This window comes from Apium graveolens, chromosome 6 (genome assembly GCF_009905375.1).
Source record: "Apium graveolens cultivar Ventura chromosome 6, ASM990537v1, whole genome shotgun sequence".
Lineage (NCBI taxonomy): Eukaryota > Viridiplantae > Streptophyta > Magnoliopsida > Apiales > Apiaceae > Apium > Apium graveolens.
The window spans coordinates 244468059-244495430 of NC_133652.1; the positions used below are offsets into that span (position 1 = coordinate 244468059).

The 27372-nt window shown below is 34.8% G+C and overlaps 2 protein-coding genes across 3 annotated transcripts; both read left to right on the forward strand.

Moving 5' to 3' along the window:
• Nucleotides 1–7900: 7900 nt before the first annotated feature.
• Nucleotides 7901–18120, forward strand: LOC141666959 (transcriptional corepressor LEUNIG). Of its 2 annotated transcripts, none has more exons than XM_074473222.1 (18): nt 7901–8133; nt 8404–8501; nt 8590–8699; nt 9840–10253; nt 10363–10451; nt 10865–10949; nt 11119–11194; nt 11386–11435; nt 12370–12678; nt 12758–12952; nt 13668–13913; nt 13993–14131; nt 14722–14831; nt 14955–15104; nt 16092–16247; nt 16374–16490; nt 17398–17604; nt 17744–18120. In XM_074473222.1, exons 1-18 carry the CDS (start codon nt 8102–8104, stop codon nt 17885–17887), a joined length of 2727 nt encoding a protein of 908 aa, XP_074329323.1. In that variant the 5' UTR covers nt 7901–8101; the 3' UTR covers nt 17888–18120. The 2 variants fall into 2 exon arrangements, with proteins under 2 accessions (XP_074329323.1, XP_074329324.1); XM_074473223.1 differs by having other exon boundaries at nt 12403–12678.
• A 1243-nt stretch (nt 18121–19363) lies between these two features.
• Nucleotides 19364–22763, forward strand: LOC141665848 (gibberellin 3-beta-dioxygenase 1-like). Its single transcript, XM_074471834.1, has 3 exons — nt 19364–20035; nt 21880–21949; nt 22054–22763. Exons 1-3 carry the CDS (start codon nt 19503–19505, stop codon nt 22696–22698), a joined length of 1248 nt encoding a protein of 415 aa, XP_074327935.1. The 5' UTR covers nt 19364–19502; the 3' UTR covers nt 22699–22763.
• The last annotated feature ends 4609 nt before the right edge of the window (nt 22764–27372 follow it).

Sequence of the window (27372 nt, forward strand, 5' to 3'; positions counted from 1 at the left end):
GGATCGCATTTTCACAATTGCAAGTTCACTGCCATGATATAAAGGTATAATGTGAATCATTGCATTGCTACAGCCTATCACCCTCAGACTAATGGTCAAGCTGAGGTGTCGAGCAGAGAGATCGAGTGTATTTTAGAGAAAGTTGTGTGTCCAAGGATTGTTCTTTGAAGCTAAGGGATGTCATTTACCTGTGGAGCTCGAGCATAAAGCTTATTGGGCTTTGAAGAAGTTGAACCTTGATTTGGATGCAGCTGGTAAGAAAAAAATGCTTTAATTGAATGAACTCGACGAGTTTCAGCTTCAAGCGTTTGAGAACAACAAAATATATAAGGAGAAAGTCAAGAGGTGGCACGATAGGGGTCTAGTGCTCAAATCATTTGTGCCGGGGCAACAAGTTCTGTTATTCAACTCTCGTCTCCGTCTTTTTCCTGGAAAGTTGAAGTCGAGGTGGTCAGGGTCGTTTATTATCAATACTGTGTTTCCACATGGAGCGGTGAAGATTTTTGAGAATGATCCAGGCCAAGCATTCAAGGTGAATGGATCGAGGTTGAAGCATTACTATGGGGATACGGCAAACCGTGAGGTGGTTAGTGCCATTTTATTGTCTACTTGATCTCGAGTTTCTACGTCAAGCTAACGACGTAAAGCAAGCGCTTCTTGGGAGGCAACCCAAGTTTGTTGTATATTAGTAGATAGAGGAAGAAGAAAACAAGGAGAAAAACACAAAAAAATCTGAAAACAAAAAAAATTCAAGTTCAACTACAGAAGCACGGCGCGCCCGCGCTGAGAAGCGGGGCGGCCGCACTGAAAAGTCAGTAACCGCGCGCGCCCACGCTGGCATGTGGGCGGTCGCGCTGGATTTCCAGAAGCACGGCGCGCCCGCGCTGCCAGGCGGGGCGGCCGCGCTGAGTCCCTGCAGTCGAAAAAAAAGAAGAAAGAAATAAACAGAATTTCGGGGACTTCAATACAAAATCAATTTCTACCCGAATTTCCCTCCTCCACTTCCCATAATTTCTATTCCAAATCAATTCCATTACCCCCATTACTCCCATTAATCCCACTTCTTTTCCATAACTAATTCTATTCCTAATATCCTATATATACATACACTTATACACAAACTTCTCCATCACTTCTCAAATTCTCAAACATAAATCTTTCTTATACACACATCTCTTATTCTCTCTTATTTAATCTCAATGGCACCCAAAAGATAATGAATCCAAGTTAACAGCAGCGTCACTGATTCTTCGAGTGTGGGTGGTGTGAGGCCTAGGTTTTCAACTCCGGAGGCTGAGGTGGAGTATACGAGACTGCTTTCGAAGCCTATAGCCAAAGAGCGAGGTTTTCTTCCAATGGGAAGGGATGGTAAGTTGTTGGAGATGATTATGGAGATGGGGTGGATAACTTTTTGTGACGCGCCTGCGTCGGTGCCTATGAGTGTGGTTCGCGAGTTCTACGCGAATGCTAAGGCTGAGAAGAACAGTTTTACTGTGGTGAGGGGATTGACTGTAGACTATAGTGCTGAGGTAATTCGGAGGGCGATTGAGCAGCCCGAGAGAAGGCCATAACAGGAAAATTAGAATGAGAAGACGGGGGATGATTTTAACTTGGATTTGATCGCTGCTACCCTGTGTGTGCCTAAGACACACTGGAAGTTCAAGAAGGGCACGAATGAGTATGCCACTTTCCCTGCCTCGTGCATGAACAAGTTTGCACGTGCATGGAAATCTTTTATTTGTGCCAACATCATGCCATCTTCTCATGTGCATGATATTACTGTGGAGCGTACACGTTTGTTGTGGGGGATTCTTCATGGAGACTATGTGGATCTCGGGATGGTGATTTATCAGGGTATTTTAAGGTTTTTTCATGCGAGTACTACGGGTTCTATACCATATGCGTCCTTTGTGACGAAGTTGTGTGTGGCGGTTGGCGTTCATTGGCCCACGCACGAGCAGCTGCAACTCCCGAGTGCCTCGATTGATAGTCCGATGTTGTTGAGTATGCATGAGTGTTATGGTGTGAAGCCCGATTCCAAGGGGCTTGATTATTCTGATGACCATCTGCCAGGTGGAAGGTCATCTCCTCAGACATATACTGGTGGCACGACTCAGGTGAGTAGAGCATCTTGGAGAGTTGAGTTGGGTGAGAAGGCCGGTCAATCGCAGCAGCAGCAGCAGGAGGAAGCACAGGGCAGTGCTGGTATGGGTTCAGCGCAGTATAGGCGCTTGATGAGGAGGATGGATGCGATGCATGATATCCATAGTCACTTTGCACATGACCTTACCCAGGCATTAGGGACTACATTCAGAGCCACAAAAGTTGACATCCAGTAGCCAGTATTCGGTAAGGACTCTGAGTATCCGTCTCCAGACACTCCTGACACACCACCCATTGAGGGTGATGACCCTGATTCTGAGTAGGTATGTCTGATTCCTTACTATTACCTTCACTGAGGACAGCGAATATTTTAAGTTTGGGGGTAGTAGTTAAGGATTATATATTTTGTGTGAGTCGCATATAGTTGTTTATTCATGCTAGTGTAGTTCATATAGTTGCATATTTGCCATATAATAGTTTTTTTATTTTTATAGTTTGTTGCATATAGTTTATGCATTTGCATTATAACATGATCCCTTAAGTTTGCTTTTTCGATTGATTTGTGATATTGATGCTAGTGTAGTGATGTCGTATTTAGTGATGTTAAGTCTTATCGAGTTGATTTGCATTCTAGAAGCAATTGTAATTTCACTAAGGCTTATAGGTTGCTTGAGGGCTAGATCATGGTCATGGTTTGTTTGTTTGTCGAGGTTTAATCACATGTTTATATTTAAAATTTAGGATATTATCTTAATGATAAAATAACATTGATATTTAAAAATTGGAGTAAAAAATTGGATTTCATTGCTAGTTGTTATGGCTAGGTGTCAAATGGCTAGTAGCCGACTCATTTTATATGAGTAGTCCAGGGTTGAACGAGATGGAGTGAAACGCACTTGTTCAAATATTTGTGAAAAAAAGAAAAAAAAGAAAAAAAATGTGTTATGCATAATTGATCACGAGTGGGCTCTTTAATACTCGAGTTATTAAGTTCTTAGGGGACTTTGTGCCTAGTGACCTAAGGCTTTTATAGTCGGGGATCTACTAACATAACGCTCGCTACATGGGTATTATTGTATAAATTTTTTGTGGAGCTCACTCATTGCACGATCAAATAAGCATATTTGTGTTGTTTATGTGTTAACAATAAAAGCATGAATCCATATAATTACTCCGATATAAGAATTGAAGTGTTGTCGGTCATTTTGAGTTTAGCTTTTATTATATTTATAACCTTGTGATTGCTTTGACGAATAATGAGTCATGATTATTGATCTAGTTGCGATAGTATATCTGTAAGAATTTGCACACACGCACGTTTCTGGCTTGTAAATTAATTTGTGGGATTCGATTGATCTTAGTGCGAATAATTGCATTTGTTGAGATGTTGCTCATCGGTTGGTTTAGTTAATCTGAGGGGATCGTTGCATTCATATTGGTTGTATTCATGCATTTTTATTTCTTGTCTTTGAGTCTGCTATGCTTGAGGACAATCATCGATTCAAGTTTGGGGGTGTGTTAAGTGGCATTTATGTCCACTTAGAATGCTTTATAAAGGCTTGAATTGAAGTTTTGTACTCAAGTTATTTGTGTATTTGATGTATTTTATAGTGTTTTTGCATTTCAGGCATAAATAAAAGAATTAGGAGATTTAACATTGTTTTGGTGCTAAATTGGTGTTATGATGGTGCTCAGGAAGATTGCTCGAGAATTGCCAACTCAAACCAGCCAAGAAAATAGAATTTAGGATTTTTTTTCCAGAGAGTCAGCACACCCGCGCTGTAGTAGCGCGCAGCCGCGTCGAGATGCAGAATTGCAGCACGCCCGCGCTGGTGAAGCGCGCGTCTACGCCAGGTCGGGTTTCAAGAATCCTGATTCTACTACAATTTTGATCTGCTGGACTTCTAATCTGCATGGGTTGCTATATATTGATAACTTATGATCCTTTTTCATAACAAGACGTACCGGAGCTTAAGGAGAAGGCGTAAGAAGACCGTATAGTACAATTCAACCAAGGCGAAGATGATCTAGTTTATTCTTGTAATTCTTTATTTTAAGTTGTAATCTTGGATGCTATTTTTCTTATTTGTGAATTATACTCTTGTGTAACATATTTGGTTTTATTATTTATTCTGTATAAAGACTAGGTTTATTATACCATGCTTTCATCAGGACCCACGTTGACGATGAGTCCGATTATAGGTTAATCATTATCGTGGGGTTCTAGCGGATTTACTTATGGATTTCTATAGTTAATTTGTTTCGATGCCTTAGTGTGTGGTGATCGCATGATAACCTAGTATTGGTTGTGCTTATTCGTCTTATGAGCGTCGTGAACTTATAAGATAGTGTGTTAATCTCTAATGAAGCGAAAGTGAATTTAAGGGTTTCAAACTTGCCATGCTACCATAGGTTCATGTATTTGTTATACATGATTTATAGTTAATTTTAACCATCTTACTTGCCCTATGTAATCAGGATAGATAACTTGTGCATTAAACCGTTATGTTGTCAAATTCTATAGACATACAGGGTCTCATATAATTGGTGTCTATTCAGCTTCTATCTACTTTGTGGATGTCTGGTAGTAGGGTATTCGTACAACGAAAGTTGGCGTTTACTAGTTTCGTGTTATCTGATTAGTGTCATCACCATTGCATGCTAAGGTTAAGAACAAAAAGGCTATTGAATGAAGTAGTAATGAAGATAAAATCCCATGTTTGTGTCATATAGTAATCAATTCTTTTTTAATCTCTTAGATAATGTTCTTTAGTTTAATCTCTTAGTTAATCGTAGTTATAACAATCTCAATTTGTTATTCGTCTTAGCATTGGATAATAACCGTACCATTATTACATAAGTGCATTGATTGAAATTAACCTAAACCAGTCTCTGTGGGAACGAACTAGAAATAATTCTATATTACTTGTGATCACGTATACTTGCGTGTAATTTTAATGCGTGTTTTCCCCTAACAAATGCTAAGATGATAATAAGTTGAGATTGTTTATAACTAAGATTACTAACCAACATGTAAATAACTAAGAGATTAAAAGGTTGATTTACTTATATAACACAAACATGAAATTCTAACTTCATTACTACTTCATTCAATAGCCTTTTTGTTCTTAACCTTAACATGCAATGGTAATGACACTAATCAAACAACACGAAACTAGTAAACACCAACTTTCGTTGTACGTATACCCTACTACCAGACATCAACAAAAGAGATAGAAGCTGAATATATACCAATTATATTGAGACCTTAAATGTCTATAAATTTGACAACATAACGGTTTAATGCACAAGTTATCTATCATGATTACATAGGGCAAGTAAGATGGTTAAAATTACCTATGAATCATGCATATCAAATACATGAACCTATGCTAGCATGACAAGTTCTAAATCCCTATATTCACTTTCATTTTAATAGAGATTAACACGCTATCTTATAAGTCCGCGACGCTCATAAGACGAATAAGCACAACCAATACTAGGATATCATACAATCACCACACACTAAGGTATCAAAACATATTAACTAATGAAATCCATAAGTAAATCCGCTAGAATTCCACGATAACGATTAGCCCATAACCGAACTCATCATCACCGTGGGTTCCGATGAAAGCATGGTATAATAAACAAAGTCTTTATAAATACGAATAATAATCAAAGTACGTTAAACAAGAGTATAGGTTCAACAAAACAAGAAAACTAGCATCCAAGATTACAACTTAAAACAAAGAATAACAAGAATAAACTAGATCCTCTCCGCCTTGGTTGTATTTGTGATCCTCGATCTTCTTGATGTCTTCTCCTTAAGCTCCGTTATGAAAAACGTCTTTAAGTTGTCTTTATATAGCAACCCAATCAGAAGAGAAGTACAAAAAATCACTCTTGCACTTGAAACAAGATTCTGAAATCCCAACCTGGCGCGGCTGCGCGCTTCATCAGCGCGGGAGCGCTGTCCTTCTGCTTTTTCGGCGTGGCTGCGCGCTACTACAGGCGCGCCGACCTTTTAGAAAAAGTTTTTCTGCTTGTTTTCCTGATTGATTTGAGATGGCGATCCACGAGCTTTTATTCAAGACACCTTCCTAACACTATTTTAGCATCATTGCAATGCTAAACCTCTTGTTCCTCCGACTATGCCTGAAATACAAAAACACTACAAAACACATCAAAAACACAAATAACTTAAGTACAAAACACCATTCCAAGTCTTTATGGGACGTTCTAAGTGGACATAAATGCCACTTAACACACCCCTAGGCGCAATAAACTCTAAATAAGGCATAAAAACAATGTAACAACTAACTAGTATGATGCGATAGATAGAGTTGTAAACGAACTAAGCTGTTCGTTAAGCTCGTCCTGTTCGTTTGAGTTCGAGCTCGATAAGCTCATCCAATAAGCTTATCGAACTCGAATTCGAATATTATTTCCTGTCTGATAATCTTAACGAACCGAACCGAACTTTTAAGGTGTTCGACTCGAGTTCGGTTCGTGTTCGGTTCGTTCGTTAAGCTCGAGTTCGGTTCGAAAAAATAGTATATTTATAATATTATGTGTATAAATAATATATTTATTATTAATAATACATATTAATTATATTTTATAATTATTTCAAATAAATATTTTATTCGTGAACATATATATAATTAATAGTTTGATACAATTTTTTACTTAAAATAATATTTAAAATTATTGTTTTAAAAAAAATAGAAATGATGTTCGCGAACAGTTCGTGTCCGCTCGGGTTCGGTTCGGTTCGATATGTTCGCGAACAGTTCGTGTTCGGTTCGAATATTACCGAACTCGAGTTCAGACAAGAAATTTTGTCCGGTAAGCTTATCGAACAATATTCGGTTCGTTAAGATTTTGTCCGAGTTCGTTAAAAGTTCGTTTGAGTTCGTTCGAGTTCGGTTCGTTTACAGCTCTAGCGATAACGATAGACGAAATTGCTCATCACTCTGATGTGACTCAGAAAATTTTTGGCCAATTTTTGAAAATAAGATAGGCGTGGCCATACATATACATCTTAGTTCCGATCCATAAAATTCATGAATATTGAACAATAATATTTTATAAATTTTAAATAAGATAATATAAACATTTAATCATGATATACGATCTAATAAATTAGAATAAAAACAAATTATTAAAATAAAAAATATTTATTAGGATCACCTTCCACGGTTCTCGTTTATATATTTTTAACTAAATATTGTTTTATATATCTAACAAATAATGAAACAAATTGCCAAGAATAACATATAATATTATAGATAAATAAAGTCCCACAACATATGTGACATGTTTTAATTGATGCGACGTGACATTCATTATATTGACGAGAAAATCAACCAATCACAAATTAAAATCTTTTCAGAAAATTTTGAGAATATTTTTTGCTATTCTTAGAATTAATATAGTTAAATTGATATTAATTACTCACTCCGTCCCTTTCAATTGTTTACGTTTTTTAGAGAGTGTTCGACACGCATTTTAAGGTGCATATAAAGTATAGTTCTATACTTTTTTTTTACAATTTTATTTTTCTAAATAAAAATTAAAACATTCAACTTTTTTTCAGAAAAAGAAAATTGTAAAAATAAGTTACATAACTATACTTTTTATGCACCTTAAAATACGTAACGGACTTTTTATGCACCTTAAAATGCGTAACGGACACTTACTCAGAAATCTAAACTATTGAAAGGGAGGGGGAGTATAAATTATCCCCGACAAAAACAACAAAAAATTTCATACTCCAATTTCAGCGAGACTTCTCATTTACTTGGTGCCTATATAAGTATATTGTATAGACTCGTGTCTATCTTCTCCTCCTTCCCCCAGTTGCAACTTTTGGCAACTTTCATATATATTTTGTTTTAAAGCTCTTAAATTTTACAAGAATGTTCAATTTCCATTTCAAGTAAATTCCAAGCTACTTGTTATCTCAAAGATCTATCACTTTCAGATTCACAAAATGTCACAGACAAATTGGGAAGCTGATAAAATGTAAGGACTTTACTAATTCTTACTTAAGTTGCATCTTTACATGTTCTTTAGTTCAATTTTTTCGGTTTTTTTTTGTTAAAAAGATTGAATCTTTATGGGTTTTTTTCTTGACCCATTTTGGGTTTTTAGGGTTTGTAAAAGGGTTCTTGATTTTGGGGATTTTATGGTCGGGCTTTGTTTTTTTTGGGAATTTTAGTGATTAAAAGAAGGGTTTTTTATGGCCAAAGTTTTAATCTTTATTGTGAATTTTATTTGTTGTTTGAATTGCAGGCTAGATGTTTATATACATGATTATTTAGTGAAAAGGGATTTGAAGGCTTCTGCTCAAGCTTTTCAAGCCGAGGGAAAAGTTTCATCTGATCCTGTTGGTAAGATGTTTTGCATAGAGGAGAAAAAGTTACTGAGAAGTAATTTTTTTCCGACTAGATTTAAATGTTTGTGCATGTTGAATGTCAGCTATTGATGCTCCTGGTGGGTTTCTATTCGAATGGTGGTCTGTGTTTTGGGATATCTTTATTGCGAGAACTAATGAGAAACACTCAGAAGTTGCTGCATCTTACATAGAGGTTGGTTTTGGACCCATTTGTTTCCACATTATTGACTTTAAATCTGTTTCACTAGGGATAAGTGTATAATTCGATTAAATCTCCATGTTCTGAATCATGTCTATTTGTTTTCTTTGATGGATTGGAGAAGTTACTTTCCTGAATTTGATATGAATTCCCTAAGAAATTCGGAAGTATCATGAGTTAACAAACTTTAGCAGTCAGGGTTCATAATATTTCTTGTGGTGCTTTAATGTTACGTTATCTAAACAGTTTTTCCTTTCTGTTTTTCACATTTTCTCTTGCTTACTATCTATATTTTGTGTATAGAAATTTTGCTTAAATATTGGCGGTTTAGTAAAATTGGAACTGGTGATGTAAATCTAGTTCTTCACTTTCCAAATGTATTGATTGGCATATTGTATTTAATTTTATTTGAGGTATTATGTTCTTATAATTGAGGAAGCAATTGTTTAGGTAGCTAATTACTCGCAGTTTTGAAGTTTGAGGTTTTTATTAGATGCATTATTTATCTGTTGTCTCTTCAGTTGTCATATTTACCTTCTTCTGTTCATCCTTTTAATAGATAATTGGTGTAGTAGTGTACGGTTTATCTGCAAAAACAGACAGTAAAATGATTATGTAGATGTGAACTATCTATGTAGGATAATAGTTTTAAAAATAGCTGATGGTTGATTAGAAGTGAAAGGAGTGAACTTTCTCTTCTGGTCAGCCCCCATTTTTGAGGTTCTTCGATGCGATGCTACATACATGTAATCTACTTAATGTCTAGTCACTTCATACAGTTACTGATAAGTACTTAAATGTAAGATCACAATTATACACCTTCAGTGTAACTGGATTCCTGGTTCCAGATTTTACTTAGGCATGGTATCTTCAGCTGTTCTTTCATGAGTGATGTTTGATATGAAATCCCCACTTTCTCTGCTGTACAAGAACAGGAACTTACAGATTTTTGTCTCTGCCTCCTCGGGTTTACTAGCGAGTATCCTGATATATGTTTCCCTGCATAAATATTACTGCTGGTAACAGTTTTCTAATTTGTATGGCATTAGTGTGTGATCAAGGTCATACCATGATGTATGTGTTATTACTTTGCAATTGTATGTATCACACTATGTAACCGTGTTGATATTTCAGACTCAGTTAATTAAAGCAAGAGAGCAGCAGCAACAACAACAACCTCAACAATCGCAGCATCCACAACAGCAGCAGCATCAACAGTTACATATGCAGCAGCTGTTATTGCAGAGACATGCTCAGCAAGCTCAACAGCAACAAGCACAGCAACAGCAGCAGCAACAACAGCAACAGCAACAACAGCAGCAACAGCAGCAGCAACAACAGCAGCAGCAACAGCAGCAGCAGCAACAACAGCAGCAGCAGCGTAGAGAAGGGGCACACCTCCTAAATGGCACTGCTAATGGGCTTGTGGGAAATGACCCTCTAATGAGACAAAACACGGGGACTGCTAATGCCATGGCTGCAAAAATGTACGAGGAGAGATTAAAAGTTCCGCTTCAGAGAGATTCTCTGGATGATGCAGCCATGAAGGTACAAGCATTACGACACCTATTAATGTTTGTGGAGAAGTGTGCTCTAGTTGCAATCATATTATAATCTCTCTTCCTTTTTACCAAAATTGATTGTTTATCTCTTACAGCAAAGATTTGGTGATAATGTTGGCCAGCTTCTGGATCCCAATCATGCCTCAATACTGAAATCTGCTGCTGCAGCTGGTCAACCTTCTGGGTAAATTTCTACATACCAAAATATTAATTTAATTATGACGGGTGACAGTAGAAATGTTTTATAAAGTGTTATGCTTAAATGAAGTCAAAAGCCAACTTATCAAAGTGTCATGTCAAAAAAGAGAGTACACATATTATCTCAGCACATCTATATTTTAATGCAAGTCTCTGTATCTTTTCAAGTTGGCTTGATCAATGTTTAACATACTGTAATTAGCAGTGAAGAAATCAATCTCCTTGTTCCATCGGTTTTAAGTGGCCATGGTTAACTCTGAGCAAGGGGCTCCTTGGTTGAGCATTTATGATTGAAAATCCCGTGGAGCTAAAATGTCGCACTTGTATGATTTTATTCAGATAGATAACTGTAATCAGTGGCTACCACCGACAAGCTTACTTTACATGTTTAATATTCAGGCAAGTACTGCATGGGACAGCTGGGGGTATGTCCTCCCAAGTTCAAGCACAAGCTCGGAACCAGCAGCTTCCAGGGTCTACTCCTGTAAGTTCAACCTTTCTTAATTCTTTTACCTTTAAACTCATGTTTCTTGGTGTTTCTTTAGCACGCGCGCACATACTCATAGTTTGAGGTGAGGATTTTTAATTTAAAATGGCCTTAATGATAGTTGCAGCAGATATACTACTAACTTGTATGTTTTTTGAGCATATAGGACATAAAGACTGAAATGAGTTCAGTTCTGAATCCAAGAACTGGTGGTCCAGAAGGATCCTTGATTGGTATTCCTGGTACTCTTTCTTGACATTCTGTTGTTATACACATATTAAGGCCTGTTGCCCACGAATAAAAAATACTTTAGGTAGATAAAAAGTGGTTGGAGTTAACATCATTGCATTAAGTCTAGTTACCAGACTCATTCATGCGCTTTTTAGGTTTACTGATGCATTTAGCATTCTGTTCTTCTTTGTTATTTTAATAGGATCGAATCAAGCTGGCAACAATCTGACTCTGAAAGGATGGCCTCTCACAGTAAGTTTGTTTCTGTTATCTATAGTGGCAGTAAGAAGCAGTTTTCATTTTGCAAATGACGATAAACTTGTATAAATTTATTCATGTTTGCAGATATAAACAGTCATTTTTCACTTGACATAAACAGACATAAACATGCAGAATAAGATAACTTCTGAAAATTTGAGTCTTGAGATTTCAAAATATTTGAATATTGCTTCAAAAAGATGACCGACTTTTTTTTGACTCACTACAGCATTACGGCCCCAACTACTCTTAGCTTTGTGGCTTGGTTAATATCAACCAATGCATATCATTTGTTATAGTATTCTAATATTGTATAATTATATTATATTATTTTTGCAACCTTTCAAACATGTGATTTTGAGATGGTGAAGCAGAATTTCTATTTATTTATAATTATGAATTCAGAAAGAATTATGTTTTTTGATGGAACATGATTATGTGCTTCTTAACATTAGAGAGAACTTGCTGTAAATAAAAAGTAACTGGCAAGTTGAATTTTACTCAACTATTTCAGACTAGCTTTAACTGAGGATCAAGACAACAATACCCAAAGTTTTTAAATTTGGCGTTCTATTTAGTGCCGGGGGAAGCAAAACTATTTGAGTCACTGACTAGTGCAAAACTATTTGAGTTACTGACTAGTGACAACTCAAAATTGTATAGGTCCCCACCAAGTTCTCCCTAACACAACCAACTCTCAATAGCATATATAAGTAACTACCAATTATAGATGCTTGATTCTTTGTCGTCTTGTCATCTTGCATATGATGTAAGGAGTGCTTATGATTAGTTGTCATAGAAGTAGAGACATGCCTTTGCATACTGGTGATAATTTATATTCTTGTTGTCTTCAAAAACAAAAAAAATCGTATTCCCTTGCCATTCAAGTGTTTTTATCTTATCGTTTATTCTATGGCTCGTGTGTTAGGGTCTTGATCAGCTTCGCTCTGGGCTTATCCAGCAGCAGAAGTCATTTATGCAGGGTTCTCCACCCTTTCATCAACTCCAGATGCTATCTCCTCAGCATCAGCAGCAACTTATGCTAGCTCAACAAAATCTGACATCACCTTCTGCCAGTGATGTAGAGAGCAGAAGGCTAAGAATGCTTCTTAACAGCCGGAGCATGAATCTGGGGAAGGACGGTCTTTCAAATTCAGTTGGAGATGTAGTTCCGAATATTGGTTCCGCTCTGCAGCACCCATCTTTGCCTCGTGGAGATCCTGATATGTTACTAAAGGTGCTTTTTTTGTTATTTGGATTTGATGTCGATGTCTTTTATAAATTATTATAGCTCTTAATGTTTTGTACTTGTGCAGTTAAAAATGGCCCAGTTACAGCAGCAGCAACAACAGAACAATAATCAGCAGCTCCAGCAGCAGCTTCAACAGCATTCTCTTTCTAGTCAGCAGCTTCAGAATGCTGCTCACAATCTTCAGCAAGATAAAATTGTGGGTGCTGGTAGTGTGACGGGGGATGGTAGCATGTCGAATTCTTTCCGAGGAAATGATCAGGTCTGGTAGCTTCTCCTTGGTTTGAAATATTTATTAGGGGTGCAAATGGTTGTGTATATATATTTGAATTAATAAGTTTTTCTGAAATGTTATTAGAGTCCTGATGAAAACTCAGTGTACTTTGTTCTTTATTGGATGTCTTGTCTGTTAAACACTGTTGCATATCAGAACTTGGGGTTTCTTGGGTGTGTGCATATGTGTCTTAATTCTATAACAAATGGAACTTGTACAAGTGCAACAAAAACTGTGTGACCTGTTGATTGGCCTTTGGGGCCAGTTCTGTGATATAAGTGGGCCAAGGCTTACTGTTTGGACTAGGAATTTGGTGTGGGTAGGTGTATTGTTTCTTACTTTAGTCAGTCTCCTTGCATTCACTTATTTCACCATATAAGTGCTCCTATGATGTGTATTGGAAGTTCAAAATTTCTAATCTCTATTAGATGTTTGCTTTGTTCACATATTACGTACTATTTATATGTTTTATCCGCCATGTATTTCAAAGTTTCTCATTTTGGTGTTGGATATATCATTTCATTACTAGAAATTAGTGCATTTCAACTTAAAGGAATAGTTAATATCATTGTGATATTTCTGAGCATACAAAAGCCCAGTATTGGCCTTTTTTTAGTTATAGATGCTCTCTATTATAAGACAATGAAAAATTTATCAGTTTAATTGTTTAGTAGGTTCCTAACATGGTTTTTAATGAATTAAGGCTTCCAAAAACCAGACTAGCAGAAAAAGAAAGCAGCCTGTATCATCTTCAGGGCCTGCTAATAGTTCAGGAACCGCAAATACGGCAGGACCCTCCCCAAGTTCGGCACCATCAACACCATCAACCCATACACCAGGGGATGTAATCTCAATGCCTGCTTTGGCGCATAATGGTACTTCTTCGAAGCCATTAATGATGTTTGGCAGTGATGGTACTGGCACCCTTACCTCACCATCAACTCAACTGGTTAGTAAATTATTTTTTATCTTGCAACACACAGTGAACTGATTTCTATTGTGTACTAACTGACCTTGTAAACCTACAGTGGGATGATAAGGATATAGCCCAGGCTGATATGGATCGCTTTGTGGAAGACGGGTCTCTTGATGATAATGTCGAGTCTTTTTTATCTCATGATGATACAGATCCTAGGGATGCGGTTGGTCGTATGGATGTGAGCAAAGGTTAGTCAAACTATTTTTTACTACTCGTGGAAACTGATTCTTTTCAATTTCAATAGGAGCTTTAGTAAATTTGTATAATATAGAAGTCATAATCTGTTGTTTGTACAAGCATTTTCTGATGTCAAAGTTCACATTCTCTGCCATCATAGCATTGTGACCATAATTCCTTTCCTCACATTTACTTTAGCCCTAGTAATTTGGACATTCTGAAGTTTACGATTCTTTGAAGTGATGTTTTGTGGAATTATAATTATACACTGCAAACAAAATTACCAAATATATTTGAACTAGCAGGTAAAAGAGTCATGAAAAATGTTACAAGCAAAGACGTACTGATGTGTTGTAATTTTTTCAATTTTTCTGTAAATTTTATCTTTATGCCTTGTATAATGTCGACTCTGTTCCTATATGTATGTATGCTTCTCAATTCTCAACGTCAGATGTAAAGGATTGTTACAAAAAAGTGTGCCACTTTTTGAGTAGTGAACTTGACCTAAACTTGCAAGTTATGTTAGTCAAATGGGCTATGATAATTTTTGGATGTTATTCATGATTATTATAATGACATCACTGCCTTCACTTCTTTACAGGATTCACATTTTCAGAAGTCAGTTCCGTTCGCGCTAGTACTAGCAAAGTTGTTTGTTGTCACTTCTCGTCAGATGGTAAACTGCTTGCAAGCGGTGGTCACGATAAAAAGGTGAATACCATGCACTGTTTTTTTTATTACAACTCATCTTCATGGAGCATGAATCCTCCTATAAGATATAGTTTATGGAAAAAATAATTTATAACTTGCTCACGTTAAGCCTTTGTTGTACAGGCTGTGTTGTGGTATTCGGATACCTTAAAGCCAAAATCAACACTTGAAGAGCACTCCGCATTAATCACAGATGTTCGCTTTAGTCCCAGTATGCCACGTCTTGCAACATCTTCTTTTGATAAGACTGTCAGGGTCTGGGATGCTGACAATGTGAGTTGACAATTGTTTATGACTTCTTTAGTTTCTTAAATCAATTCCTAGCCAGGATAGAATTAATTTTTTAGTCATGAGTTGAACTGTAATGCAAAGTACTAAAGTTCGCTTTTTAAAGCATTTATAAGTGCTGCTAGTCAGTTTTTGAAATTTAGTATGAGTCGACTCTCTAGTACTTTGTGGAATCCGAATCACGTAGTTTGCCTGGAACTCCTCCAGAAAGATGGAGGTGAATTACAGTAAACTTTATTTAACATATACAGAGGAGAATTGATTTGCTTTATATTGAGACCAAAAAGAAAAACAAATAGGGGTCGTTAGCACCGCATAAAAACATTCCTCCTAGAGTAGCTGTTAGAATAAATACTTGAGGTCAGATTTACCGACATGTGTTATTGCTATAATTTTACCGACAGTAGAGTTACAGATCGTTTTGGTTAACCCAAATTCTTCATTTTTTGATGTCATACCCATATTATGTTGACACAATTTGAGTCGGATGTTTCTTTGGAAAACCAGACACTGACTCTTTAGTAGTCCATTTAAATCGGAGACCCTATCTATGCAGAAGCAAGAGATATAATTTAGATGTAAAGCGTATTTAACTTCCCTGTCTTCATCGATTTTCTAGAATTTGGAATGGTAGTAGTACTTGGCTGTTATCAATCTGAATTATTATTTAATTGAAGTTAAGTCAGTAACTCCTATTAAGGAGATGTAATGCTCTCATTCTTATTAGATATTAAAGATTGAATTGGTACTAAGTCTGAGGATTTTACTATATTTTTTCCATTGCTGTGCGGAAATAGGCATTTATCACTCCCCTTTTATCAAACCCTTACTGTATTACCTATGGACTACATGCTATTATACACAACAATATACAGTAATTACTTTTGTCCTCTATAATGTACATCATAAGTTTGTGTTTTCGGGTATCTAGTTCTTTCTGATCTTTTGTAACCTAATCAATGACATCTACAGCCTGGCTACTCACTTCGTACCTTTACGGGTCACTCTGCATCTGTGATGTCCTTGGACTTCCATCCAAACAAGGATGAGTTGATCTGCTCCTGTGACGGTGATGGTGAAATAAGATACTGGAGCATTAACAAAGGTAGCTGTGCACGAGTATTCAAGGTAAAGAATATGGATCATGGAATTGCGTTTTACTTTTTCAGTTATCCACTGTTATTATGCTTGCTGGAGAAGTGAGGCATCCTGGTTCATGTGTTAATTGATCTTTCCTGCTGTTTGTAAAATTAGGGTGGCACGACTCAGATGAGATTTCAACCCCGTCATGGAAGATTGCTTGCTGCCGCAGCAGAGAATGTGGTATCCATACTGGATGTGGAGACACAAGCATGTCGGCACTCATTACAGGTTGGCTTTTACTTGCACATACAATGTAGCACAGTTTCCTGTAAGATTTGCCTGGCTGCCTGTAATTCCCTTACCTGTCTTTGTTTGGCTTTAAATTTCTTCTGTCACTGAAAATGTCATTGAACCGTCTCTCACCAGTTAAGGGGGCAGTATGCTACAGTTTGTTTAGTCTAGTTCTTTCCTGTGTACAAATATTATTCATATGTATGCAACCCATGTTTAATAAGCATGGGGATAAAGAGTGGACCGCTGGTACAGAACCATTATCCAGATGCTTTGTTGATGGCATCCATGGCTTTGGGTATGCCTGGATCATGAAAGATGGGGTTGCCTGCATCTTAATATGCCACTAATTTATAGACTATGCTATGCAATTAAAAGATGATAAGTGTATCCCTATAAATGGCGTAATGGCTTTAACACTACTTTACTATGACAAGGAATTGGGATTGGTGTTTGGTTCTTTCCGGATGAATATAGGGTTTGGAAAATTGCTGGATGGAAATAGGTCACATTTAATACATATCAGTTATGTAGGCATTATCTTTTATCAAACCTTATCTTAGATGTGGCTATCGGGGTCAAAAGCAGAAAAGAATAATAGTCGAGGAAGTGAGGGTGATCAGAGAAGTCTAGAGGCGTTTTCTGAAGTTATTAAAACTGAATGAAGAAGGCTTGTTATCTTAACAGGCCGTGTATCTGAAATATGGGAATGACAAGAGACTGGATTAAGTTGTGATTGCGAAGAAGATTGCAAATATTGTTTTTAGCCCCCATTAGACTGCAATACTGCATATATAGCAATGTAAAGAAGGGCTGATTGATAATATTTTGTTCATACAAACTTTGGAAAATTTTGGTTAAATATGTTTCCCCTGCCCTTAAATAAAGATATGGTATTTTGTAGGGGCATACAAAACCAATTCATTCTGTTTGCTGGGATCCGACTGGTGAGTTACTGGCATCTGTTAGTGAGGATTCTGTTAGAGTTTGGAATCTGGGATCTGGAAGTGACGGGGACTGTGTTCATGAGCTGAGTTGTAATGGCAACAAATTTCACTCCTGTGCTTTCCATCCTACATATTCTTCTTTGCTGGTTATTGGCTGTTACCAGGCAAGTAACCTTCTTTACTTTGAATGTAATTTTATTTTTTTGTTTGCAAGTTGATGCTTAAGTAAATATTTTGACTAGAACGTTTTCACTAAAAAAATGTGTAAATTCATTTGATAACTGTTCAAGTCTTTTCTGGCAGTCTTTGGAGCTATGGAACATGTCGGAGAACAAGACAATGACTCTGTCAGGACATGATGGGTTGATTGCCGGCTTGGCTGTGTCAACAGTGACCGGTTTGGTTGCTTCAGCTAGTCATGACAAGTATGTTAAACTCTGGAAGTAATTTTGAATGTATTAGTATCGTAGACTAGTTTTCCCGTACTTTGTAACCCTAATGACAGCAGTTTAAATGACATCTTTGTTCTTTTAGCGCCCTGACACAACTCTTTAATCCTGAAACTTGGTAACTGACCCTGTTTAATTGGTCGGTAATTGTACCTTTGTTTGGTACCTAAAAGTTAGGAGGGTGGTAATGTATTATATTTGAACAGCTTTATCCCTTATCTTTTAACTCTAGTCTGCAGTCTACATGTTTTTTCGTTTTCCTCGGGGGATATGAGTTTATGTTTCTAACTCCGGTCTCGCTTATGTCTTCATTCAATCATCCTATTTTCAGTACCTGATTAAAGGTTTGCATTGTTTTAGTGGGATTTTTTGTCCTAATATAACTATTAATAGGTTGGTGAAATTTTGGATATAATTATTCCTTGGCTTTTACACCAAGATATTTCTCAATTAAATAATAGCCAATTTCAGTGCATGCATAATTCTGATCTGTTTTCAAATTCTGATGTGCTGAATTACTGTACTGTATCTTTAGGTCATGCTAGAGTCAAATTAGAGTGCGATATGCCGTATCAATATTAAATAGTATTGATGCAATCATTTATATTATCTATATATTTTGATACACAGTCATGTTATGCAAAATACAATTGAAATTGAGGAATGCTGCATGCCTCCCCCCAAGTACCTGTGGTAATTTTTTTTTTGTGGAATCTATATTTATATACACTATAATAACCGGACTGAGGTATAATTTGGTTTATATTTTTTTTGGTTGGTTTGGTTATCCTAGTTTATGACTATCCTAATTTATGACTGTCGGATTTTTTTAATCAAGTGACCAGAACCGTTATATACACTACTTAAGAATATACACTACTTAAGCTCCCTCAAGCTCAACGACAAATATTTATATTATTATTTCTACACTACTTAAACTTTCTGGTTCGAATCCCATCAAAAACAAATATTTATATTATTATATATACACTACCCAAAATTCAAGTTCGAATCCCTTCAATAAAAAATATTTATATTATTACTTATAAAAGTACTAAATAATATAAAAATATTAATGAAAACCCTTGCATTGCACGAGTTGTAAAGCTATTTATATTATTATTTATAAATATACTAAATAATATAAAAATATTAATAAAAACCGTTGTAAAGCTAGTTCAAATTAATGCACGGGCATATGTTTCATTACGGAATAATAACCAACTACGTATATGATTATTTTGGGATCTTTAGCGTTTCTTGATTTTATTTCTTTAAATTTTCTGCATACATGTATGGGGGAAAAAGACCAGTCACATGTATGCGCCTGCAAATGATTAGAAAATGCAAAACTTACGTTATTACATTAGATATAGATTGCATGTCACCAGATAAATAGTACATAAAAATGACAGAAAAAGAAATTGTCAATAAAACTTAGAGATAAGATTGTTTATGTATACAGAGAACAGATAAGGAAAAGAATATGATATGATATCCTCGTGTATTACTCCTATTAAGAAATAAATAATGCAATATGCATATAAGATAATTTACTGTAATAGTTAATATGCATGTATTCTTGGTGAATGTTTAGGTATATATGCATATAAATGTGGGACTGCATTTTATGCCATAGTTCTCAAGTGTTGATTGTAGACAAAAGACCAACAATGGGTAGCATTTCAGAAGTCTTAAAAGATGATCCTCTTCACCATGATACTGCTATTCCCCTTGATTTTCATACTCTCAAGTCCGTTCCGGAGTCGCATCAATGGCCTCTGGAATCCTTTACTCAATCTCTTGATGCTAAAGCAATGATGTTACCTGTAATTAATCTCGAACATCCTGATGCGCAAGAACTCGTAGCCAATGCAGCGACAACCTGGGGAATGTTCCAAATTGTTAATCATGGCATTCCCTTGGATTTGATGCAAAATGTTGAGAATGAGGCAAGAAGGTTGTTCAATCTTCCAACTTATGACAAGATGAAGGTTTTACGGTCATCGGAGAACTTGTCAGGCTATGGCGTTGCTCGGATCGCACCTTTTTATGCCAAGTGTATGTGGCATGAAGGGTTCACTATTCATGAATCTTGTGTTGATCATGCTAAGATACTTTGGCCCCATGATTATGAGAGGTTTTGGTGAGTTTTATTGCATTCATTTCCTACAAATGCCCTAAGCATTGATTCATGAACACTATAGGTTGATTCATAATTTTACTACGAAATTAAGTGTGAATGACATACTATTTTTATCAATGTCTATACTACATTAAAAAAATTTATGTAGTCTACCTTTTAATTGGAGTTTTCAGAGTGCATCTATATTCTGCAAATAAAATATCTTATAAAATGTGTTTTTTTGCAAAACATGTTACATAAATATTATTATTTCAATAAAATCATGCAAATCTCGTACATTTATAAGGTATAATATGAATGTTCTGCAATATGAAAATTTATATTTTATAAACTAAACATGTTTTGTAAAATAATATATTTTGTAATATTAAACTTGTAAAATGTATGAAATCTGCAAGATTTTCAATAAAATAGTGATTGTCGTAGAACATCATTCCAAAAAGAATATGTTTATAATATTTTAATCTATATTTTACTTGCAGAGAATTTCAAGAAATCTAATAAAACAATGCACTTTGTCCATCTTAACTCTTAATTACCCACTGCATCTATACTCTTTATTAATAAGCAAATAATGTATAATTTGGTGTTAAAGTACCAAAATACCAAATTTTGGTACTTACCTGACTTAAATTGACTTATATTCTCAATAAACTTTACTTTTAACACAAATCGACTTCTATTTTTTGTAAATTTTATTTTCTTTTTATTTAGTATTCATTCAATTGTCTATTTACTTTATAAAATAAAAATATTTTTTAAACGATTTGTAAATTATATTAAAAATTTATTAAGTTACGTTAACTTAAGTAAAATAACTTATATTTATTTTTAATTTAAAAAAACTACAAACTACTAGGTATCTATACTTTTTATTAATAATCGAAACCATGTATAATTTGATGCTAAAAGTAGCAAAGTACCAAAATACCAAATTTTGGTAGTTGACTTCTATTCTCAGTAAACTTTGTTTTTAACTATAATCGACTTCTATTATTTGTAAATTAGATTATATTAAGTAATATTAAATTAAGTTTAATAACATATCTTTACTTTTAATTTGTAAATTAATATTAAATTATCTAAAGAAGATATATTTGGTTCATAAGATAGAGATATAATTCATTTCACAAAAATAAAACTAATATATTAGATTTCTATATCAAGTAAAACAATGCAAAAATAGAATTATAGGGGGAAATTTCATAACTGATTCGATTTTTTTTAACCACATAGCTATTTTTTGCAAGTACCAATTTAATATTGATATTAATATATTAATTTTAATTCGTGTTTCGCACGGATTATGAATAATTTTCTACAAATATTAATTCGATATTTTTAGTCTCGGGGCCCGTGTGTCGCACGCGTTATTAACTATCTATACTAATAAGGAAACCATGTTTAGGTACTAAATCTTGGTGCTCACTAGAAAATTATACAACTATTTTTAAAATTTTATGTAATAAAATCTCCACTGACAAAAATTAACTTCCACTCTCTGTAAATTTTATTTCCTTCAATTTTTATTTGTTGCTGAACATCGCGTCGGTTTATTTTAAAATAATCTTATTATTAAGTTAACATGTCAGATTTATATAAGTAAATAATTAGGTGCATGTAGAACTATACGGTGAAATTTTAGAATTAAACTTAATTTCGATTTTTTTAACTATGTATTATTTTTAATTTTGGGCTCCCGGATTACCAACTAGTAAGTAATAATTGACCCAGGTAAAATTTAAACAAGTCATCTTTGTGTAAATGTTTTTTACTTGTTTTTTAACACACTCACAATTCATATTATCTCGGGCAAGTTTCAAATTTTCGACATCCCATAAAAGGGAGCGTGTGAGATTCTTATTGCCTTTTAAATGCTTATTGCCTATTGGTCGATCACAGGCCATAAGTCAAGTGTGAGACTGCGAACTCAAAACAATATTAATATGAAGGCCCTGAACTTTAAAATGAAATTTAATTTTATCGTAGTGATGGTTTTCAAGTGTTAAATTTGGAAGATTTATACTCTACTTGTCATTATAAAAGTAAATTCCGATTCTAATATTCCATATGTTTCCTTGTTGAATGGACAATCAAAAATGTATAGCAACACGATGATGGAGTTTCGGAAAAAGGTAAAATCTGTTGCGGATCAACTACTGCATCATCTCCTCGTATCGCTAGACATATCGGAAGAAGTTATACAAATCTGGGAAGCATCAACGAACAAGGTTGAAGGGACGATACAACTCAATTCATATCCGGCTTGTCCAGACCCCAGTCATGTCTTAGGCCTAGCGCCTCACACAGACACATTGTTGCTCACAATCCTCAATCAGTGTCAAATCTCGGGCCTTGAAATCTTTCGAGACGATGTTGGTTGGATCTCCGTGCCTCCAGTCTCTGGTGCATTTGTCGTAAATGTGGGCGACATTCTGCAAATTTTATCCAATGGTAAATTTCTGAGTGCTTATCATCGCGTGACGGTGAGCGAAAACAAGCACCGGATATCATATGCTTATTTCCATGGTCCTAGCCTGGACTCACTTGTTGAGCCCTTGAACGAACTCGACAAGCCGCTGTATCGTTCAATGTCAGTGAAACACTTCTTTGTCATTAAGGCCAAGCATAATGAAAAAGCTCTCAGCTTGGTTAAAATGTAAAATTACACTGTGATGGAATTCAAATCCAGTGAACTCACAAATCAAAGTTTTGACAAAGTTTTTTTTTTTTTGCCTAAGCAAGTTTTGTGAAAGTTGAACACAATAAACGTCATTGAAGCACTTTAAATCGTTTAGCCTGTTAAAAAAAATTCGGAAATTATTTGTCAATTTCGTAATTCTGAATAAAAAAATATATTTTTTGGAATTCGTCAATTCCAAATTCTTTCTGAAGTTCATTAATATTGAGAAGCTTTCTCCAAACAATATCTGTATATATGGGACTGAATGTATTTGTTTTGAAAAATTGTAGACTTCCGTGAATGCTCCCAAATATTGTTTAGCTGTTATTAGGGTGAAAATGAGTTGTCAGAAACTGACCGATCCAACCCAAATCGGCCTTGTATCATGTAAATAATCTATATATTCTTAAATTGTACTTCTTAATTTACACATTTTTTAAATTGGTAAATTTTTTACTTATAACCCATATTAAGTATAAATTCACTAGATCCATGGATATATTTACAAAATTTATCCAATGGGTAATAAATTTACCCATAATCCATATTAAGTATAAAATCTATATATCCATGGATATATCCATATAAATTTACCTATTTTTTTACCCATCACAACACTAAACATGGATTTTTTTTGAATTTTAAAATTTAAACATCTTATCTAAGGAAAGATTTGCATGATTTGCTCACATCTGTTACAACATTAATTCAATTATAATTATTGGTTTCCTTATTCTCTCTCATTCTTTGCAAGCATGACCTAATTTTCATAAAATTCTCAATGAAGATTTGATGTGTATCATGTTCGTCATACAAGTTTACAAAATATGTTGTTCATCTGTTAAAACCAGGTTCATGATTTACTGAATATATCCAGATGGATTCTCGAGGAACAAGTACATCATGTATTCTTCTCCTTTGTCAGTTTACTTATAATAACATCGTTTTGCAGATATCTGATTTGATCATGATTTTCTTATAGGTTCAAAACGACGTGTTTGTGGACGCAATGTTGATAATGTGTTTAAAAATCCATCAGAACCAAAGAATCAAGGTAGTGTACACTTTAATTCCATTTCTGATTCGTTTATTGAAAGTGATAATGATGTTCATGTATTAATTCAGTCGTCAAATGTTGTACGCGTGGGAAGAATGTGGACAAGAATCTCACAAATTTAGCGAACAGATATGATACACGTAAGCTTTCTCTATAGAATTTCAGATTGGTTGATGTGTATATACGTTTGACAGACCATATTATGTAACATACCATGTATCTTCTCCGACTGAGCATATGAGTAATGATAAAGAAAATACTACTCCGAATTTACATAACAACGAAGAATATTTAAGAAAGTTCCCAGAGACTTTGGTTCATCGCGCAAATGGTAATTTTCTCAAACCTTTAGGATAATGTACATTGTTATACATATATTTGATGTGCTTATGTTAATAAAACATGTCATTATGTAAGAACTCCGCTATCAATTATTGATCAAAGCATGACACCAGAACAGGGTATTGGTCTCATTGTTTATCCGCCTGATTGTTTTTATACATGGATTGATAATTATGTCCTGAAGTTTCTATTAACATTCAGGAATAAGACAACTTTCGAAAGGTGTGTTTCATAGCGGAGTTGCGGAAAATCTGGAAAGCAAGAGAATGACATCAGAGTACATCAATGATATCATTCTTCATCCATTCTGATTGTTATTTTACAGTTTTTGTAATGATGTCTTCAGTTTGCATATATGTGTCGTGTTGCTGTTAATAATAAAATAGGTCATTCTGTAACAACTCCGCAATCAATGATTGATCAAAGCGTGACACTAGAACAAGGTATTTGTATCATTGTTTATCCGTCTGATTCTTTTTATACGTGCATTTATAATTGTGACTTGAAGTTTCTATTAACTCAGGAATAAGACAGTTTTCGAAAGGTGTTTTGCATAGCGAAGTTGCTGCAAATCTGGAAAGCAATAGAATGACATCAGAGTACAATAATGGTATCATTCTTTATCCATTCTGATTGGTATTATACATTTTTTGCATTTTTATCTTCGATCATTTATTATATCTGTTGTGTTGCTGTTAATAATTTAGGCCTAATATATTGTTAAGATCATCAATAGGTAAAATAAGGATGGATTTTACCCATTACTACTAATTATTAACTTTAATTCTCTGAATTTTATTAACAACTTCATGCAGGTACTGTTTCATCTCAGTTTACACGTTTAAAACAGCAGCCGCAAAGTGTTCTAAAAAGTCCTCTTTCAATATTTGATAAAAATATATCTCCTCATATTTCAGCAGCCTCAAAATCAGGTTAATTTTAAAATAGTTTGATCAACATCTTATTCCAGTCCATTAGGAGATGTTGGTCATGTTTCATGCTTCCATTTATTTTCCATCTTCTATGTAGTGCGAAAAGTAAGAATTCGTTCAAAGAATTTGAACAAACAAGATCTCGGTATTTTTCGTAACACCTTAACAGATGGAGAAATCAATAGAATGACACCCGAGCACAATAATGGTATCATTCTTACTCCATTCTGACATGTATCATACCTTTTTATAATTGTGCCATCAATTTGCCTATATCTGTTGTGTTTCAGTTAATAATATAGGCCATCCAATGAGAACTCCTCTATTAAGAACTGATGAACGTGTGCCGCCTAATATATCGTTAAGATCGTCAAGAGGTAAAATTTAGTTGGATTTATTTCACGATTATTATTTTTAACATCTAATTGCCAGAATTGATAGCGGAGACATGCTTCAGGTAGTATTTCATCTCAGAATTCACGGTTAACACAGTAGACACAAAGTGTTCCGTAGACCTCTCTTGCAGAAAATCTTGAAAGCCACATAATTTGTTCAGAAGAACCTAATGGTATAATTCTTGATATATCTCATTTTTCTGATACATCTGTTATAAAATTGCTTTTGAAATTATGGATTTTGTGTGAATAGTTGCAGCAATGAACAATAGATCTATGATGCAACCTGTTGCGGTAAAAAAATCACAATCGTGTCTACAGAGTCCTCTATCAAGATTTGATCAAAATATATCTCCTAATATTCCATCAAATTCAAAATCAGGTTAATTTTCATTACTTTCATTAACTTCTTATTTCAGTCTATGTATGAGTGTTTATCAGTGCAGATGCTAAAATATGTTTCCCATCTTCTATGTAGTGCATAAAGTTAGGATTCGTCCAAATAATTTCAACAAAGAAGATCTCGGTGCATTTCGTAGCACCTTACCAGATTTGAGAAAAATATCCGGACAATGTACATTATCGCCTAATATTCAGTTTTCTTCTGCAACTAATACACAGTCATCATGTAATTTTTTAAACAATAAAATGCAATTTCGGATGTATCAGTTGATTACGAAATTATGTCAAATTTTAAAAATTTCAGTATTTAAAAAAATATTTTTTCAGGAATTTATTCCTCTTCTCAAACACCTGAACAAAGTAAAAATCAATTTCAACGCATAATATCGCCAAACGTTCCTGTCAAAGGTATCAAATTTTGCGGCTTATTCCTGAATTACAAAACTCTAAAGGATTATTTAAACAATATGTCATGTTTAATACTCTACATCTACTAATGTATATCATGCAGAACATAATAGTAAAAATGCAGATATTCAGAATATTAACAGCAGTGGAAACAGTTCTCTCATATTCTCAATTCCTGAATCCTGTGTGACAACCGTTCACAAACAAAAAGGTGTCAAAAAAAATTATTGCTGACAGTGAAGAAGAACAGAATTATTCAAAAAAGTTTTGTGGAAAACTATCACCAGGTCCTTCGTCTTTCAATACAACAAATGTAAAGAGTACATTTGAAAAAGGTGAAAGTTCCAGGAAAAAAAATCTAATGAATGAGTTCAACGATGTTGTTGTGCATATGTTGTGTACTTGATGATTACACAAACAAAACACCTAAGTAGATTTTACTTAGTGAAATAATGTAGCACTCGACGGATAAGAATTATAGTCCCGACGGATAACTCATTATAGTCCCGACGGATGATGACTTATTATCCATCGAGTGAGTAGCTTATGTAATAATGAGTCTGTAGCACATTTCTGCATACACCTTTGTATAGATTCTGTAGTAGCATATAAGTCTTGTTGACTTTAACTAGATATGCAGAATAGGTTGATTAATTGTACATAGATGATGTCTTGTAATTCTGCATAAGTGAAATGAAGTCAAGTGCCTGATTGCTACCCGACAGATAATCTACAAAGCACCCGACAGATGATCAACAATCCAGCGGATGATCATTAACTCGACGGATGATCATGAACCTAACGGATAAAGAATTCAAATATCAGTTGATAGTGACAACTGGTCACATCCATCGAGATGTATGCAAACGGAATGAGGAAGCCTATTAACTGGGTAATAGGGAACAAAGTAGCAAAGGATAAAGACTGATAGTTTTTATAATGATTCTATCTTTTGACTTTGTAATCTTGGTAATATATAAACCAAGACGTATCAAATAAAAAAAAGGATCTGAGATACATATAGAGAAACATTTGTAAGCAGAATTCTTAGCATTTCTCTGTATTCTTAGTAGTTCAACATTTGTAAGCAGATGTGTTCATTACACAGAGTTCTCTCG